Source organism: Trachinotus anak, unplaced genomic scaffold, assembly GCF_046630095.1.
Source record: "Trachinotus anak isolate AG129_WGS33_773 ecotype Australia unplaced genomic scaffold, CSIRO_AGI_Tana_v1 ptg000015l, whole genome shotgun sequence".
In the NCBI taxonomy this organism is placed as follows: Eukaryota; Metazoa; Chordata; class Actinopteri; order Carangiformes; family Carangidae; genus Trachinotus; species Trachinotus anak.
The window spans coordinates 433,541-453,232 of NW_027273866.1; the positions used below are offsets into that span (position 1 = coordinate 433,541).

At 44.6% G+C, this 19,692-nt stretch overlaps 1 protein-coding gene across 5 annotated transcripts in view; it reads left to right on the forward strand.

The window, feature by feature from the left end:
• The window catches only part of LOC139633097 (rho guanine nucleotide exchange factor TIAM2-like), a 90,407-nt gene that overhangs the window by 37,966 nt on the left and 32,749 nt on the right, over positions 1-19,692 (forward strand). For 4 of the 5 annotated variants that reach the window (XM_071498511.1, XM_071498514.1, XM_071498510.1 and 1 more), the window contains exons 2-8: positions 4,883-4,977; positions 5,896-7,077; positions 10,252-10,708; positions 11,339-11,511; positions 12,440-12,664; positions 16,529-16,714; positions 17,006-17,149. In XM_071498511.1, the coding sequence (XP_071354612.1) occupies positions 5,902-7,077; positions 10,252-10,708; positions 11,339-11,511; positions 12,440-12,664; positions 16,529-16,714; positions 17,006-17,149 (2,361 nt within the window). In that variant the 5' untranslated portion in view covers positions 4,883-4,977; positions 5,896-5,901. Of the gene's footprint in view, positions 1-758; positions 1,104-4,882; positions 4,978-5,895; positions 7,078-10,251; positions 10,709-11,338; positions 11,512-12,439; positions 12,665-16,528; positions 16,715-17,005; positions 17,150-19,692 lie in introns of those variants that run through there. The other variant, XM_071498512.1, reaches the window with a different exon arrangement.

Genomic DNA, 19,692 nt, shown 5'->3' on the forward strand with positions numbered 1-19,692 from the left:
GGAGCAGCTTTTGGAACAGCCTGGCACGCTCCGTCCATTTCTGATGCTGTGTTATGTTCTGGTGTGGCTTTCTGAATGGGTCCAGTTTGACTGTGTGACCACAGTTATGTGAACCATAGACAAATGGAGGCGTGCGTGTGTTTTTAGACTGACGGCGGTCTCGTGTCCGTCTCTGCGGGGATAAGGCTTAGTCACAACACTTTTTTTCAGAAATTCTAACTCCAGAGGAGTTTTGACTCATTTTCTTGTTGCTTTAATTAACTTCTCCTCAAAATGAGATGCAAATGTGGCCCCTCCGGCCCCTAGAAACTTTCAAACAGCTTAGCTATGTCGCTAGCTCTGTTTCCTCCTGTGTAATTTCCTCTTTGGCCCTGCTCTTTTTCACACCAAGCCTCTGTCTTCACTCACTGGACTTTTTTCTTATTCCCTGGCTCACACTCATGAACACACACATATACACACCCACTCTCTCTCTGTCTGTCTCCCCAGTAGCTGGCTGCCTCTCTGGCCTCCTTCTGGGGTCATTGTGGTATTTAGGGTCAGACAAGAGCTCCAGTCATTGCGCCCTCCCCAGTGCCTCCCAGGCAGCGCTTCAGCCATTATACGCCAGCTTGTCTTAGCCAATCACCTCAAACAGCTATGGAAAACCGCCTTGGCTGTAACAAGCCCTGCATCCTCCTCCTAGCCAACGGAAAAGCAGGATATAGGAAAAACAACACTGTGGAGTAGTGGAGCCTTTTTCGCAGTGGAGACTCTAATGGATGAGTGCTATAAAAAGTCCTCGCCTCTCTTTCTGAGAGAGCTCTTCTGTTGAGAACTTTTCACTTTTTCCTCCCTGCTCTCTGGCTTTTCCTCTCTGCGCTCCGTTACCCAGGGTTACCCTGGGAGGATTGTGATTTGCTGCTGCTTCGAAGCCGGGAGGGAGTTTCCACGTGTCCTCCAGTGTGTCTGGGCGTGTGAGTCAGATGCAGTGTGTGCGCGTTGCTTTAAGACTCAACGAGTCTTCACAGGGAGAATCCACTTTGAGATCAGAGAACAACCAGCTAGATTTCTCCTTTGCAAGCTCTTCAAAGAGCTTCTAGATTAAAGCCTGGGCCACAGAGGTAAGAGATGTTGTGTGCTCTGTTTTATCTTTCTCTCCCTTTGTTTTTACAATTTACTGCAAGAAGAGGAGGCTGGGGTGAAGAGGTTGCATTGTTTTTCCCATTGTTGAGATGCACAGGTGTGGGTTACACTGTGTGTTTGCGTGTGTGAGTGCTGTTTGTTTCCACCTGTGTCTGTCAGATAGCAGTTTGTGCTTTAGTTTTTATCTCTTGTAGCCATGTGATTGAACAAAGTGACTGTTCACAATCTCAGACTTTATCACTTTTGCTGCTCTCTGTTTCAGGGTTGTCAGCATTTTATGCTTGACTCACTTTCACTCAACAATAATGATGTGAATAATATGTGTTTGACTGAATCAACCACCTTGTCTAAACTCTGTATGCTAAAGCTGCTGGAGGCCTTCTGTATGTAGTACATTGTACACATTTTATTTTCTTGGCATCACTCTGGAATGGCAATGGCATACATGTATAAATCATTCAGAGGGCTGCCATGTCATTTTTGGTCAGGAGCCAGGCGCAGAGCTTCTAAATGTATTATGAAAAAGTCCGAAAGACACTTAACAAGCACTTTGATGGATGTTTGGTTGCTTTGGCTGAATCCACCACACAGTAATATAGGCTTTCAGTGAGTGATTCATAGATAGACATTTCTCCTCATAAGCAAACGACTGCAGGATACTTTAAATCTGGTTTCTATGACAAAAACTCAGCAGGAGTCCTCGCCTTTGGCTCCAGTAGCACTGTTTTCTCTTCCTCTTCACTTCTTGTTGTTGTTTTCTGTGCTGACTGAACTTGTCAGTTGTTTTGAAAAAGTTTGAATTGAAGCTGTGTTTAAAAGAGTGAAGCTTTAAGCACACTGCTCCTTTAAGAGCTCAGTTGTCACAGCGCCAGAGGAAAGTGATAAGCGACAAGTCCCATGGGCTGTGATTTGACAGGAGGAAGGCAGTGCCATTGTGTTAACAGTCACTACCAATAGCAAATGACCTCATAATTTCTAGTTCACAGGCTAATAATTCAAAAGCATGAAACCTTGTTGGTAGTTTTTGCATGAGATTATTTTGGCCACTTTATTTGTCATTTGCATTTTTGGTTTATCATTTCTTCTATCAGAACCACATATTAATTAAACATATGGTTAGTCCACATTATCACTTACTGAATGGACTCTTGTGGGAAGATTTCTGTATATCCAAGGTTTTATGGTAGAGGAGGTTAAAATAACTGCACCAACAGCATCATGATATTACTCAGTGGCTTAGCTCTTTGGGGGAATCACTGTGTGTTTCACGCTGCTGTGTCAATAGCTTGTTCCTCCAGCCTTGTTTCTCAAGTCGAGATTCAAGGACACAGGCGTCAGAATTGAAACATAGTTCTCCAGACGCTGCGTTTGTGAGGGAAGGGTTGTAGCTTCTGTTCCACAGATGCACGGTGGTCTTCATGAAGGAAAAAGACAGTTGCTTCCTTAACACTTCATGTACCTATTGTGTTTATACCATGTCGAGGTGTGGCTCATTCCTCAACGTTATCCCGAGCTCCAGACCCAAGACATAACCAGTGCCAGACTAAACATGGAGCTTACGTGGGAGTCACCCAGGGGCAGCCTGAGAAGAATGCCAGGTCATGGATTGTGTCGAGGAGCGATGGGGTGGCAGTGGGCCCTTGGCCCCTGAGCAGATGGCCTGTAGGAACGCTATTGACGAGAACAGAGGATTGAAGGGGAAGAGGGAGGGGAGAGTTCAGACTGGGCGCAGTGGTTTGCAGCTAAAAGGAAGACTTGTCTTGTTGTTCTCCCAAAACAGCCGCACAATACTCCAGTTCAACTCGCAGCAGAAGGCGAACGTGTGTGTCTTTAAGTTTGTGTGTTGGCAGGCACGCCTTTGAGCCTTTCATACTCACAGCCCTGCTCTGCGTGAATAAACTTTGCAAGAAAAGCGTCAGTAGTAGTGTTAAAAGAACGAGTCATTGTGACAAGTTCGACAACCAGCTTTGTGCTGACTCCTGCTGTTGTCGGCAGCTGCTTTCTCTGTCTTTACTCCAGAAAGAGCATTGTTTAGTTACTCTCCATTCATGTAGAGGCACTTTGACTCATATTACCTTCACTTTCTTATGCTTTCTAGGCTCATTGGTACTAATGGAAGTTGGAGGTCAGGTGGTACAGGTTTTAGACATGGGATGTAAAGGTGACATGAAGACTTGGGTAAGAATATATATCAGTTTTCCCATAGGTTTCTAGGTTAATGAAGTGGATTCAAATGATCAGTTAGATCAGCCAAGCGCAGTTGACCATGCATCCATAAGTATTATTGGCTCAGCTTTGCCTAGGGTCCATGTGAACCCGTGGCCCCAGCTCAACTAGCATGACAAAGCTGGAAATTATTAGTGTGTTAGTGGCAAAAAGCTTCAGGGATATAGTACTTTTCGGTATGAATGCTGCTTGTATTCAATGTCTTCTCTCTCTGGTTTGCCCTCTAATTCATGACGAATGAAGCAACTGTTTAGTTAATCCTCTGATCAGCTCAGACGGATGGTTCAAGTTCATTACCAGGCTTGCATGTCTCCGGCCAAGTTTCCACCGCGCTTTCAAGTGCTGCGTTTTCACACTTATTCTAAACAGTTTAAGTAAGGAGAGAATAATTTCCTTGTGTGGCTCCTTGTCATGTTTGATTTTTTTGTAACATTACCCCGGATTTTATCCCCGGCTGTGGACTTTGGGATCTAGGGCCACATGTGTTTTACACTTAAATCATTCAAGTCCTGTGGAATTTCCTTCTCACCTTCATCTAATAAACACACTCTTTTACAGTAGTTCATTTACTCAGCCAGCACTATTTAATCTCACCTCACTGTCAAGGTGCATCCAAGCAGGAGCAGATAAACTCTTAATTCTGCAGATCACTTAATCCTGAAGGTTAGGGCTTTTGGCAGTCAGCTGTTTACACTGTAACCTTACACATGCTGTACGTGTGCTGCAAGGCTTAGTGGTGTTAGCACTATTTGAAAGCCTTCCTTCCATGTAAGTGGGTTATATCACACTCACAAGACAGAGTCACACTGCTTCTCAGAAGATGCCCGGTGCCTCCGCAAGAACGCTCCTCGGCCGTTTCTGGTTTTGGATCCTGCCCCTGACAAATTTGGCGGTGACGAGTGAAAAAAAAAAAAAAAAAAAAAAAGGGGGAGCAAGCTAGGATTCCAAAGTTTAAAAATAAACAGACAGGCAAACTGTAGCCGGCTTTCAAAAACTTTCCCAACCCTGATCAAAGACGACGTCATTTACTTGTGGGGAGGTGGAAAAATGTGACTAATGTTTGGTTTGGATGCCTGATTGAGGAGAGTTAAATTTGGGGGGGTGGAGTGAATTTTTAAACTAGTCATACTGAAGCGCCAGGGTGGCACAACTCTACTGTGCTGTCTTGTACAGAACAATGCTGTTCATTGGACCTGCTTGATATAGGGCCACATAGTTTTTGACAGGAAATGTTTTCATCTCTGGGATATTGGCTGTATCATTTTTTTGCAAAGCTGCCAATATGTTTTTTTCCAGACTAGTGGAGGAGCCTCACTTCTCTTTCAGCAGTGCATTGGCTTTGTTGATCCCAGTGAGAAACACGTAGTGCTGCCTACCAAACACTATCCTCTCCCAAATGCTGGGGATTAGGATCTGCTCTTTAACTGGCACACCTGTTCTCAAACATGGAGCCCATTACATGAAGTAAATTACAGTGCTGTGGAAAGAGACTCAGAATTAAGTCAGTCTTCTCTGTGTGTGTGTGTTTCAGATGAGCCAGACGACCGAGGAATGAGTTTGTCTTGAGAAATGAGGCGGAGAGAACCACGCATAGGAGCTCCAATCTGAGACGAGACTTTCAGACAGGTGAGTCTGAGAACTGTGGCCTTCATATCTGGGATGTCAGTATTGTTATGCTTGATTATACTTCACCCTACATTTAAAATCTGTCACTGGTATACACATTGAAAATTAGTTCATTCTCTTTTCACCGTAGCATACGAGAACAGATGGATGGCCATCATTTGGTCATCATCTAAACTGGATCTTTTTTATTACAGCATCTTCTCCTGTGTAGCTAAACTGTTTGAATTATTTATCCCTTCCACATGTTGCAGAGAGGTTTGTTTTAGTTCCTAATCTACTTAGGTGTGCTAATTCAATGACTTGAAGACTGCTGAACGTATTTACCTGGGCCTATTATGTAATCTCATCACAGACAGCCACAGATGCAGCACTGTCTCTTACTGGCAGCAGTGTTATCAGCAGTTGATGTGCTATAACGTCAACCCTGCAATGAAATATCAGTCTGGTCATGGTCATGTTGTGGACAGTCTGGAAGTGATTTTTTTCATTGTCCTGAACTCCGTCACACATAACAACCATGACAGCCTAAAGCCTGTTCATCTGACTTGACTTTTCTCAAGAAAGAATGGAAGAATGTAGTAAAATGAGTAGGGGGTAGACCAAACAGGTTAATGGCCAGATGTGACAGAATTAGGTATAACTATTCTCTTTGAAAGTCATGAGGAAGATGTTAGAACTGTTGCTGTTTTACTCTGGAAACAGCCACTGCAAATTAAACGATTATATGTGTGTATGGCATGGTTTTATGGGAGTGAAGCCATTATTGTTTATTAGGAATATGTTAATTTTATGTCCCTGATGATCTGGCATTATGTCATACCACCATATATTATACTGCCTTATGTGTGTGAAACCATGAATTTTCCAGCATAATGCCGGTGACATTATGGTTTTTGTTTCCTTTCCTATTTTTTCCAGGCAGAGATGGGAAATTCAGAGAGCCAGTACAGCATCCAGGGCCCCAAAGGCACCAGCTTTATCTTTCCTGGGAAACAGAAGCCATATTCACTGAAGCTCCGCTCAGCCAAAGACGACGCTTTGTCACCCCATACGTGGTGGAAAAGCGCCCCAGTCGGCTCAGGGTACAAGGCCAGGTGTGTTGGCCGTGGCTGTTTGTCCCCTGCTAAAAGCCGACAGCCGTACTCGGCTCGGCACTATGACTACGTCTCCAAGGGAGCGCGAGGCAGCCCGAGTGAGCATCGCTGGCATCGGTCCCCAGGATGTGGTATACGAAGGCGTCATATGTCAGATGAGTATGACGACAATCCGTATGGGGCTGAGCTCAATGGGCACACCCTGAATGGACACAGTGATGAACATGAGGCTTTAGAGGAACAGAGCAGCCCACGGGTGGTGATCAAGAAGGATGGCAGTCTCAGGGTGGAGTTCACCAACACCTCGGGAAATCCCCTCCTCCTGGATGAGGCTTCTGGTCCTGTACAGCTCCTCAAGTTCTCTCCCAACCTGGAGTCTGCGTCCACTCCCAGTCTGCCTGGTTCCAGTGGTAGTAGGCAGGATGGCCACCGCAGCGGGCCGCCACCGGCTTCTACCTCCTCTACGGCCAGGACCAGCAAAGGAAGTTCACTGAGCTCTGATGGCTCATGGTATGATTCCCCCTGGGGGCAGAGCACAGAGCTGTGTGAGCAAGACCAACCCTGCTCTGCCAGCAGGACGCTAGTTCACCCTCCCATCCACCAGCTTGACTCATTCACTGAACAATCTCCCCCTGTGTCAATCACAGACCTCTACAGGGACTCCACAATGGCTGCCACTTTTCCTTCAGCCAGGGGCCTGTCCTCCCAGCAACAGGAGCCTCCGCCAGGTCTGAGGCCACACAGAGCCTCCTTTGCGTCCGTCCTGGATGTGCCCTTGGAGGAAGAATGCCCTGAAGTCCGGCAGTACTCATCATACACCCTGCCCTGTCGCAGGGCCAAAGCCCACACCATGAGCGAGGACCTAGACCAGTACCCTGACCAGGAGCAGCACCAGGAGCAGGGTGTGCCAGATTTCGTCTTCCACAAGAAAGACTCCATCAAAAACCGCATTAGGCGCTTGAGTGACTGGACAGGAAGTCTCAGCCGCAAGAAAAGGAAGTCTCAGGTACGTTTTCGCCACAATGGGTTTTGGGGATCACATTGATTTAGCCTTGTGCTCAACATTTTTTAAAAATAATTTATACTCCTTCATCACTCCCAGGGTTCATACAGGGATCTTGTCTATGTGGTATGTAAAACATGAGGTCACACAGATGTGGTGTTTGTAGTCACCCCATAACTTATAGCCCTCATAGTTGAAGCACACAGTAGTTGGAAGTATTTTTATTGTGGTTATCTGTAGTCCCTTCATCACTAGTCTTAGAGTAACAGCTTATTAGACAGGAGAAGGCATCAGTAACAGCCATGCACAAACAGTTTTCTGTCTGGCAAGGTTTATTTGATCGTGAGCCACAGCGGTTGTCCTGGCACGGCCAGTAACCAACCACCGTCCTGTGGTCTTTAGCACCACAACACCAGCTGTCCGAGGACAGGGCACAGTGGGGCAGCACAAAATGAAATTTGTAAAGCAACCGGTGCTGGGTCTTGTTGTTCTCATGACTGTGGAACAGAGATGAGAGGTACTACCTATTACAATGTGAGACATGGATGATCCTCCGAGGACGAGAAGTCAGGGGCTGGCGTGCAGATGCCATAATGACTGTGTCTGGGTGGGTACCACTGACGGTTTATATACTGATTGTTGTGATTAGCTGCTGAATATCCATTACTTGTCACATGCTAATGTGTATAGCTCTTTTGTTTACAGACAGATGCACATGTTGGCTGTGAGGGTGTTGATATAAAGGAATGGTGTTAGGTGTGATTTTAGCCTTAGTGCTCATTAGCCCGAGATTTGCATTTTATTGGAAAAGGTTTTGAAGGTTTCAGTTGAACTAATTGCTGATCGATGTGCATAGAAATTAGAGCATGGAACAGGTTCTGCAGTGCAACATTAACACATGAGACACAGAGCAGACAGCTGATGTATACATAAACGTTTTCCCAGTAGTAAAATGATACTTGTACCATATAGGCACAGGTCAGAGGAGAGGTTGGAAATAACTGCAGCTCGTCTGCATGTTGCCTGCACATGTTTTAAGAACCGTGTGATTTTATCCTACAACCACTACATTCTTAATAGCTTTAATTTGACATAAAAACATTTGTTTAAACTGAGCCTGAACTCATGTCCCTCTGTCTTTCAGGCTTGAAAGCAGTTGTTTCTGCATTAATTCGTTTAGCCTTGCCTTGTAAAAGTTTTAAGAACACTGTTTGGGCACTGCCAAGAGAATAGCTTTAAGCCTCTGAGAGGCTCTGTTAGAGAGAAACTAAATCCTAGCTGAAGATTTAACTCCATCTCTCCTCTACTGTTAATTAATGACTTATGGTTGTTCTGGCTGTTGTGTGGCGCAGATCTTCCGGGCTCACCTCATGATCCTTAGAGAATAAATCTGCTAATAGGGATTGGTGTTCAGTCGGCTGCGTCTGACAACAAACCAAAGGACAGGACGTAACAATCATTGTGGCATTTTCCTCTGAGAATTTGTGAGCTTCTCCTTGTGCTTAAATAGCAGATAATGCTGAGTGAAATATATGTGATACTTTGCCTTGACACTGTCACAGGACTCTGACAAATACCTAGTAGACAGGCAGGATTCATTTTGAGTGTCCCACAGCTTTCACTTCACATTAGTAATGTCTGCCTCTAAATCTCCTGCTTGCCATAGCACCATGCTAATCTATGGCCATGTACGGGTGTTTAACCAGTTTTGGGGGCACCGATTCACTTGAGCTTTTGTTTCCTTCTCCAGACATAAGGCTGTTTTTGCCTGCATAAATCCTCAAGAAACTTTTAAATGAGGTGTGGTTAATCAAAGAAAATAAAATCCATTGCCAACTCCAGGTACTGGTGACAGACTCCAACAAGCTGGGCTCTGTTTTTAGAGTAAGAAGACTAAATTTCCACTCAAGCTTGAGGGCAATTCATGCAAATAAAAAAGAATCAGTGTTTCACACCTGGGATGCTCTTTCGAAGTGACTGACAAAGCCTGTAACCAGTTTATGTTGAAGTGGGCTGTTTGAAGCTTGTTTTGAGACCGAATTTTCTCTCTCCTCCGGGGGCCATTTTGTTGACAGCCAAACTGCCGTGGCATATATCTTCAGCGGCTGGTAACAGTGCCTCCTTTCAGCAGGTCAACCAAAATCAGGAGCACCTCCAGCTCTGGCTCCCCTCCACCTGGGCTCCAGGGCTCTAGGGCTCTGTTAAGGGGTTAAAGGTCACACCGTGACCCCTGATGCCAAAGACCAAGAACCTGCTTGTAATGAAAGGCAGCTGGGAGAGGGTGAAGGAGAGGGTGGATGCATTTGGGCTGTGCCTGCTAAAGGAAACGAGGGAAAGCCGTTGAAAACACGCCCCTTGCACAGTACAGATTTTCCTACGGTTATAGTGTACAAAGTGAACACTGTGGGTTCACAGGGGTCATTGCTGCCTTGTATCTTAGCAAGATCTCTGCACTGTCTGGTTGCAGGGTGTGAAAATAAAAAAAATATACAACTTGTTTGCTAACTATCAAGAAGGGATCATCGAAATAGCATGAAGCAAGGATAATCATGGAGAAGACATGGACAGAACTGAGTGAGACACATGAACAAACAAAGATGGCGAATGAGCTCCGGGACGACAGCACATACAGCGTTTCTGCGTGTTGAGAGCACTCCACTCTGTTGCCAGGGGCAGAATCGATGCTGCAATCTAGTCAAGTGTAGGTAGGCTGTCATTAGGCATGAAAGAGTGCAATTCCATCAAGTGTTCATTTGGGGAATTGGGAAGCCACAGCAGACCTCAAATGACTTGAAATTGTCTGAGCCAGGAGGGTTCCAACCTCCTAGGTGCCATCACAGGAAATTTGTCTCACTTTCTCAGCCTTGCAAAAAGATTTAGATTTGGAGACTGTAATGCAGACTTTGAAGTAGGTACGAGTGGTTTGACTAGATTTTTTTTCTTAGAAGTTTCTCCCGCAATTTTGCAGTGCCTTAGGGCTAATTGAAAAGAGTTTGATTTTGGCTTGTTGTGCATACAGAGGTGTGCACATCCATGGCCATATAGGGTGTGTTTTTTGCCTACATGTAAATGAGATTAAAATTTCCAAACTAGCCCAGTGCCAACTAATCAATAAAACTGTTGACTGTCATGAAAGTCTTATCTTTCCTCCGCTCACACTCTTTTCTGCCTTATCAGGAAACCAGGTACAAGGACCTGAGCGATGCATTTGACAGTGGAGTCGATGGCCTGACTGCAGACACCAGCTCCCCCTCCCAGGTCTCTAGCCTCCTCTGGTTCCCTGGAGCGTCCAGGGCCCAGTCTTCAGGAGCCATTCACCAAACAACCAGCGATGCCCTCCGCCAGAACATTTATGAGAACTTCATGAGGGAGCTGGAGACGGGCACTGGGCAGGGAGGAGGAGGAGGAGGTGGCGAGAGGAGGGACCCGTCCACTGGCACTGAAGAGGGCGAGAGTAGTAGCGAGTCAGCAGAGGGCTCTCTGGAGGAGCTGGACCAACTGTTTGAGAAGGAGCAGGGTGTGGTGAGACGGGCTGGTTGGCTTTCTTTTAAACCCCTTGTCACGCTGCACAAGGACAGGAAGCTGGAGCTGGTGACCCGCCGCAAGTGGAAGCAGTACTGGGTGACCCTGAAAGGTGAGCTTGTGTCTGGGGATGGGGGGAGATATGCAAGGAGGAACAACTCATTCTTGAAGTTGAGTTAAAGAGCTAACTTGAGGTTTGAAATTAACAGTTAATTACATTATCTAAATTTCACCTCTTTAAATTCAGGGTTAAGGAGCACCCAGTTTTTCCTTTTCACAGCAGTTGTGTCCTTGACCATGGCGCCACACTTGACATTGAGTTTTGTCCCTCCCTCCAACCCTAAAAGCTTCTGAACCAAATAGATAAAATTCAGGCCACCAAGTGTGTGTAGGTCCACGTACTGCTTTTAAGTATTTACTGAAGATTACCTCTTGGATGTTACAAAGAAAGAAAAGGTACAAGCAAGGACAGTCTTATCATTTTTATGATTCCCAGTGGCCTTTCGGGAGTATGTAAAACTGTGCTTTTATGTTTCAATGCTGCTGCAAATACCCCAGTCGTGCTGAACGTCATTTCTTGGATGTTTTTGCAAGGACACTTTGTCTGTAAAACATTAGCTGACAGCTGTTAAAACTCCAAACTCTTAAAATGGCTTGATGATTTACACTTTGTTTCTGCATCACTTACTCATGTGTTCATCTCTTTGTCTTTGTGTCTCTATCTCCGCTCCGTCCTTTCCAGGATGTACGTTGCTGTTCTATGAGACTTATGGTAAAGGTTCTCCGGAGCAGGAGCTGTCACCTCGCTACGCTCTCTTGGCCGAGGACAGCATTGTCCAGGCCGTTCCTGAGCATCCCAAAAAGGAGAATGTCTTCTGCCTTAGCAACTCATACGGAGACGTCTACCTCTTTCAGGTAAAACACATCAGCTGACGCAGTTCTCCATATAGAACACCTTCCTGAAATCCATTGCAGATGATTGAAAAAGTTCAATCATTGAAATATGTTGGACATGTGTCTTTGTCTGGCCAACACAGTGGTTACAACAGGTTGATTCTGGCTTCGGTGAACCAGTAGTTTCATGTTGTTTCATGTTATTGACATTTAAAACAACATTAATGAATGTTTATGTGTGGAAGTAACATTTTTGGTGTGAATGTGGTGACATGAGACATAAAGGGGAACAAATAAATATACACCAGCATGTTGCCACAGTGCACAGCAGCAGTATATGGATGTGGTTGAATTATACCAGAGACACACTTTCCCTTCCTTCCAGTGAAGCGTATGCAACGACCAATTTCGGCCTGTGGTTGCCTGAACTTCTCAGCCAAGGGGTCTGAGAGAACATCCTATTTACCCGTTCTGTGTACTGACCTACATATTAGTACCAAAGTCATGCAGAGCCTCGGCTCCCTCCGTGCAGCATCCTGCACTCAAGATTACAGGTTTCCCAGATTGCTCTAAGTCGCAAGGTCCAGACCTACATCTAATAAAATAGTTCTGTGACATGTCCCCAGAGGCAAGCATGGAGAAAATCTCCTCTGTAACGTTAAGATAGAACCTCAGTTCACAACCAGTGTTGAAACACAGAGGGATAATCATGATTTGGCTTCTTAACAGCTTATCAAATGTTAATCAAGGTTTCTTTTATTGATCCAACAAAGCACAGCTTGCTACCCAATGATCATATTGTGATATATGATAGAACAGCACAATAGCAGTGCACAGGCAATCCCCAGGAGCTTTATAGGACTTCGGATCTCTGAAACCAGCTTGTAACAGGAATGATGTCATTACAGCTTCATCAAACCAAACTCCCTGTCCCTCTCTGCCCTTCCAGGCCAGCAACCAGACCGACCTGGAGAACTGGGTGACGGCAGTCCACTCTGCCAGTGCCTCGCTGCTGGCCAAGCGCCAGGGGAAGGAAGATACGGTGCGTCTGCTGCGGAGCCAGGTGCGAGGCCTGCTGCAGAAGATCGACATGGACGGGAAGATGAAGAAGATGGCTGAGCTGCAGCTGACCGTGGTCAATGACCCAAAGAACCGCAAAGCTATTGAGAACCAGGTAAAATAATGATAACAGTATTGATACTGAGGCATCAGTTGTTGTTGGAATTAATACCAGCGTCACTGAGAGGCCCCTGCTGCGTTAGTTAAACATTACATTCACATTTCATGGCCTTGGAATAAATTTCACATAAAATCTGCTGTATCATTCTACACTATTGATACAGCAGCTCTTGCTTTGATTTGTCGACTCTTCTGTGTATCATTGTTCCGCATGATACATGTAACAACCACATGATGTGCCCTACTTAATTTTCCTGTTTTTTGTGACTGCAGTGACAAGCCTGTGCTTTATTTTTGTCTGTGGGTGGGTGAAGTGGCCTAAATGCATCAGTCCCCAAACGCATTGCGAGGGGCCCAGGGGAGCATCTTGCTTCCCCGAGCATCAGATTGGGATTCCAGATGTTTCCTGGTAATGGGCTCTCAACATGCATCATCCTCTTCCTCCTCCTCACAGCCTGAGGGAGAATCCCTAGCACCCAGCACTGTGCTGTAGCCTACATACAGCCGATTACAGACAAGTATAAAAAGCCCATAACCTATAGCCTGGCAAGAAATACTTTTACAAGAAACTCATACGGAGACGTCTACCTCTTTCAGATAAATCACATCAGCTGACGCAGTTCTCCATATATACATAACACCTTCCCGGAATCCATTGCAGATAATTGAAAAAGTTAAATCATTGAAATATGTTGCACATGTGTCTTTGTCTGGCCAACACAGTGGCACAACAGGTTGATTCTGGCTTCGGTGAACCAGTAGTTTCATGTTGTTTCATGTTATTGACATTTAAACAACATTATCGAATGTGTGAAAGTAACATTTTTGCCACAGTGCACAGCAGCAGTATATGGATGTGGTTGAATTATACCAGAGACACACTTTCCCTTCCTTCCAGTGAAGCATATGCAACGACTAATATCGGCCTGTGGTTGCCTGAACTTCAATACAAATACTTTTACAAGAAACTAGTGCTTGTTGCAGAATGTGGGTAAATCTGGCTGCTGTTTTATACCTGAAACTCACATGGTCAGAGACTTAAAGTGCCTCTTGAAGCAATAAATGTAAATGTATACTTTCTGCATCTGCGTGGCTACAAGGGTCCATATTTCATCAACTGCCCGTGTCCATACACACTGACTGCTTATGCACTAGAACACTGTTCATTTTGGAAGAGCTGTTACTTTGTCTTGAGTTAAAACACCCTGAGCGGAAATACGAGTACACTGTTTTGAAGAACAAGCAGATAGAAGCTGGACAGCTCACTGCAGTAATGACAAATGGAGATGTCACTGTCTGACTACTTGACTGACTGTGTGCTGGGATCTGTTTCCAATTAGCCAGGATGCCACCTCAATGTAGACAAAGAGACAGACGGGGTTGGAGTCAACGATAGGGTCAGAGGGGTCTGGGACAGGACTCTGATACAGGCGCCCAGAGGCTGATGATAGATTTAAGGTTTTGTTGGGGTTGTCTAGCACCAACAGGGCACTACTTTGATGTCCCCGCCCACCCCCTCCCATGTCTACTGAAATCAGTGCCAGTCGACCTCGTTTGAAGTCTGACTTTACCCCCTCTCACACACACACACACACACACACACACACACACACACACACACACACACACACACACACACACACACACTGCGATCAAGTTGCACTGAAAGACTTATTATGCATTTGGGCTTTTACAGAGATTGGGCAACAGATGTTAAAGAGGGCAAATAAGAAAAGATGAGAATCTGTTAAAAGAAAGGCTTATTTCTGCTGAGCTCAATGGCTCTGAAATGGACGTGAATAAGTGGTGCACGCACGCCAGATGGGCCCAAACACGCCTCGCTTTTCACTGATGTTGCTTGATTGTCTCATTGCTCTGATTCAAACCTGCTTGCACACATTAGGCAATAGATTGCATATAGACCTTTATCAAAACAATTCTGTTCATCAGTGACATACCCTGGCGTGAATCATCAAATCGAATTTTCTGCCCAGGACTATTTTTGAACATCCCTGAATGAAAATGCAGATATTTGACTGTTGACAAACAACATCCAGATGGCGTGTAAATCAGAGGCATGCTAGGATCGTGTGTAGCAACTCTCCTAAATTTGTCTTTGCTTTTGAGGAAGGAACTTATGTGATCTACTCAGTAATACCTCCTTCCTCATCTAAAGTTGTCTTCAGACCTCTCACTGGACTTATGTACATGGTCTCTCAGCCAAGAACCAGACAGGACAGGAAGGGTGATAGTGAAATACAGGTTCGTGACCTCATTTAAGTGATGGGTCAACAGACACCAAAGTCATTCATGTGTGTCTGGTAAATGATTTGCTTTGGTGCTCCATGCTAACTGAGCTAATGCTACATGTGATGACCATTATCCAGATAAGACGACCCATCTTTTGGTTGCTGTCTATGTAACTTTTCAGATGAGGCTAGTTGCCTAAATTCTTACTATAGTCCATAGCAATGGCTGGTAATTAGCCAGCAATTTTTGTACATAGCAAAATGAGACTGTGCAGCCTATGCTTACATGCAGCACCTGTGGCCACAAGTGACAATTACAGGATAATGCTAAACGCTAAAACATGTTGTAACAGTAAAACAAGTAGAGTCTTTAAGCAAAGTGACTGACTGACTTATACATGTTGATCTCTCTAAAGTTGGCCACTCTTTGCCACTAAAAGCTACCAGACCAGGTAAAGCTGCAGCAATAAAACCCCTAAATGTATAAAAAAGAGCAACACTGTGTTTTATTACGCATGAATTCATTAAGTTTTCATTTGTAAGAGGCAAAATATGTCACTCCTTCTCTGGCTTGAGGTATTCGCAAGGAGGTAGCATGTCCTACCGAAATAATCAGTGTATCTCAGATTTTAACTGTACTGATTTCTTAAAGATGAAGTTTGATGTAGATGTTGTTAATGCTTCGCTGTAGTGTTTGATCATTTTCTCAGTTATTTAAATAACTGACATACCAAAATGCAAGGTCATTTTTAACCAAAGCATGCAGCTGGTCTCATGGTCTGGAATGGGAATTATGGCTGAATGTCACTGACTCAAGACTTGTTAACCGAGGCCACCTGCACCGCTCCATACAAAGGCATTTTCATGGGTTTAGCACATAACATAGCTCAGTATGGTCCCTTGGTGATTTCTGTGCAAATTCCTTGTTTAAGATGTTTGAATTTGTTTAAGTCAGAGGTTCATAAAACGCAACCCTCCCGTCCCTCCTCAGTTTGTTCATAATGTTAATGAGACCTAATGGGACAACGCCATAGGGTGCGTTATTGTAAATGAACTCACAGTGCAGACGAGACCCATTAAAGTCAGTTGTTACAGAGTGTTGTTTAACTTGAGTGTTCTCATTAAAACAAGTCTCCAGCCAACAAAATAAGCCCTTTCTCATAGCTTACATACTGCAAACAGGGTTAGTGGGAAGGCAACTGTAAATTGTGTGTACGTCCTGCATGTGAATTTGTGCGGTGTGGAGGGTTTAATGGGAGGTCTGCGCAGCATCACTATACTCTCTAGACTTACATAAAAAATGGGCATTTGGATTTACTGCACACACACTCATTCCTCTGCTAGATACACAGTCGCCCCTCACTATCAAACCTCCACCAATTTATGCCCTTCACCAACATCTGCAAGCAATTGCATCTTGATGGAAAACACTCAACTGACCCTAGATCTCCCCCTTTGACTCTCCCTTTTCCTTCCCTCCTCCTCTCCTAGCCCGCTCCTATGCCTCCCCTCAACTCTCTTTTCTCAGCCACCACCCAAAAACCTTCACCAAATTCTCAATGAGAACTTCTACCAAACCTACCAAAGTAATGGTCTTCCTTTTCCTTCAGATCCAGCAGTGGGAGCAGAATCTGGAGAGGTTTAACATGGATCTCTTCAGGATGCGATGTTACCTGGCCAGTCTACAGGGTGGAGAACTGCCCAACCCAAAGAGCCTGCTAGCTATTGCCAGCCGCCCCACCAAAAGCACCCTGGGACGCCTGGGGATCTTCTCTGTCTCCTCCTTCCATGCACTGGTGAGGAACCCCAGGACGGACACTGGGAAAAGACAAATTAATGGATGCAAAATAAAGAATCAGGGAACCAGCAGTGTGTCTGGGTGCTCTCAGCCCTACTTCATTTTTCATTTACTTGATATCTTACAGTAACCTTTAAAATCTTATAGCTATTTGAAACTAAAAAGCATCCTGCTAATGCTCCCATTGTGCATTACTAGAGGAAAATAAACCTAATTAAGATGGTCTGATTAGATGACATTTTTTGTTGAGCTAACTGATCCCAGTCCTGATATTGTGTAATCTGTTCAGATCTGTTCCAGAGATGAGGCCACACTCAGGAGGCGCTCATTGTCCCTGACTTATAGACAGCGCAAGAGAGGTCTTTTCTCCTCGCTCAAAGGCCTGGACAACCTTACAAAGAGAGGCCGGGACAAGAGGCCCTCTGCATCACAGGTATTACTGAGCACACTCATAGACTGACAGAAATATGTTTTGAAGAAAATACAAAACTCAGTTTCTATGTTTAAAATCTTTCTTATATTAACGGTCTAAAGGATGTTCAGAACTTTTAACTTGCAACTGTTAAAATATTTAATGTCTTCATATTTTGTTTCTTCAAACTTTTTTTCAGGAACAAGTATTCAAAATTTTCTATGCATATATGTAAAATGCTGCATTAAAAATGCAGTGCTATTGGTGTTTTTCTTTGTAGTCAAACACAGTGCAGCTCTCTTGCCTTAGGATAAAATTGTGCACTACACAGCGCTTCATTTAGGTTGAAGATGTTGGTGTACTTTGCAGCTATTTTCTTGTCACAAAGATTACTGTATTCTGTCGCAGTGTCATTTTGAACTACGGAAAGATGGAAGAATTTTTTATGTGACTTGTAGCAAGCCCACGAGCAGTCACTTCAGTCAAAAACAGATATGGTAATAAGATTAAAGATTACATAACAAACTATATGTATTCCTGTGTTTTTGTCATCGTTGGAAGTCTGACAGCAGCACATAGACCTTGAAGTGACACTAACTAATCTCAACTGAATCCCCAGGGGAATAAAAACTCTTCAGGTGGTCTGGATTAGTGGATTCCTAATGCAGGATCACCCACGTCATTCGGCAGCAGGGGAAAATACGCACCCACATGCACATGACATGAGCACGCGGAATTCATAAGTGTGCATGCACAGATTTGCTGTAGATGCGTGAGTTTGAGCCCACAGGCCTCTTGGGACTTGCTGCTGAGAAAAACGGTCTTGATACGTACACCCTCGGTGCACATTGTTAATATTTGTTAGTGAAACAACCTGAAAACATGTTGCTTAATGCTTACTCGCATGACATGAAAGAAAGCAAGAGATTGTTGCAGTCATGCAGCTCTTTCAACACATTTCCCCCTAAGGAGATTTTATTAATTAGAAACACATAAGCTCACGTCCCCCTCTGCTTCCCGGTAGGTTTAAGTGCAAACCTCCCATCAACATAAACACAGGGGAGCATTCCTTACCCAGGTGCAGAGGGGGGAGTCTAAATCCTCTCAGGTTTGTAATTAGACTCATGCAGGCTGGTTATTTATTGATACAGAAATCCACCACTCTGTACCCTAAAGGTATGGCCCTGGAGACAGCTCTACTCTTGGTGGTCTATTTTAAGAATCGCCACAGGAAACGCTCATTTGCACAAGTCTTTTATGGACCTCTGTTCATTAGTTGAGACGAGAGGAGGGAGAGGAGTGTGGTTTTGATTAACAACAGTCTACCTTTATTTTGCTTTATGCTGTGGTGTCAATATGGGGTCTTATTGTTTTGGAGCACGCACAGCCTGCCAAGAGCCCTTCCTGTTCTTCACTTGGTGGGACCTGTCTCTTCACTGCTCTCAAAATGTTCTCTGTCCGGTTTATGTAGCTGATCCACCCCACCACCTGCTCAGTGATATTTATGTTTGTGCATTTGCACACGTCTGTCAGCGACTAGGTACGTGTGCGTGTGTATTATTATTTTTCAGGGGGAACTCCAGCCGGCCGGCCTAATGAGGCCCAGTTACATTTCACAGTGCAGAAGGCCGAGGTGGCGCTGCTGCACACACATGAATTATTAAAAGCCATATGTGGTAGATGGCATTCTCCACTCTTTCCTCAGCCCCCCAGACATCAGCAGATGGTTGGTGTAAAGACGCTAAATATTAAACAGCTTCGCTTACTTTCCTTCTCTTACAAGCTCTTTTTAGTGCTTTTCTGGTGTTTTCTTCTTTGCATAGAAGCTAATAAGGAGCAGTTAATGGCTTTTAGTGCTTCAAGGGGTTTTCAGAGTGCTGGGTTTTCCTGGACATCTGTTGTTTTTGAGTTGTTTGCCTTTTTTTTTTTTTAAAGATCATTATAGTGTTAACTTCAGTTATCTGTTTTTCAGTGTGGGAAATTCAGCCATGGCCGTTTTAAGTGACATCATCAGCTACCTGGTTGATCTCATGTTGTACTGACAAGACATGTGTTTACTGGAGAGGGATTTAGACAGTGAGGTCATCTCAGGAGCCAAACTCTTGTCCATGCACTTAATCTGTTGTTCCCTTCTCAGGTTCTCAGTCTATTCTCCAAGATTTTCAAGATATCGTCTTGCTTTCCCTCCCTTTTGCTCTCCATTTGTCCCCCTTCCTACAACTCACACCTGCTATCTTTTAGTTTTTTTCCTGCTTATTAAATCTCTTAAATCTTGAGTTTCATTTCACTCTATTCCCCGATTCCTCTCACCATTTGTCTTTCCTTTTTTCCCCTTCAGCCTCGTCCTCTCTCTTGAACCCCGAGGCCCACAGAGCATAAACATCAGAGCACTACCCGGCGGTCTTTCTCCCACAGTTTCCATACTGACTCATCTGTGTTGACTAAGCCTAAATCCCATTTACCACTGCGACGCTGTGCTTGACAACCTTTCTCTAAAGTCATACTCTTCCCCTGTCTCCTTTCCTCTCGTTTTCTCATCTCTCATCCTTCTTAGCGGTGCTATG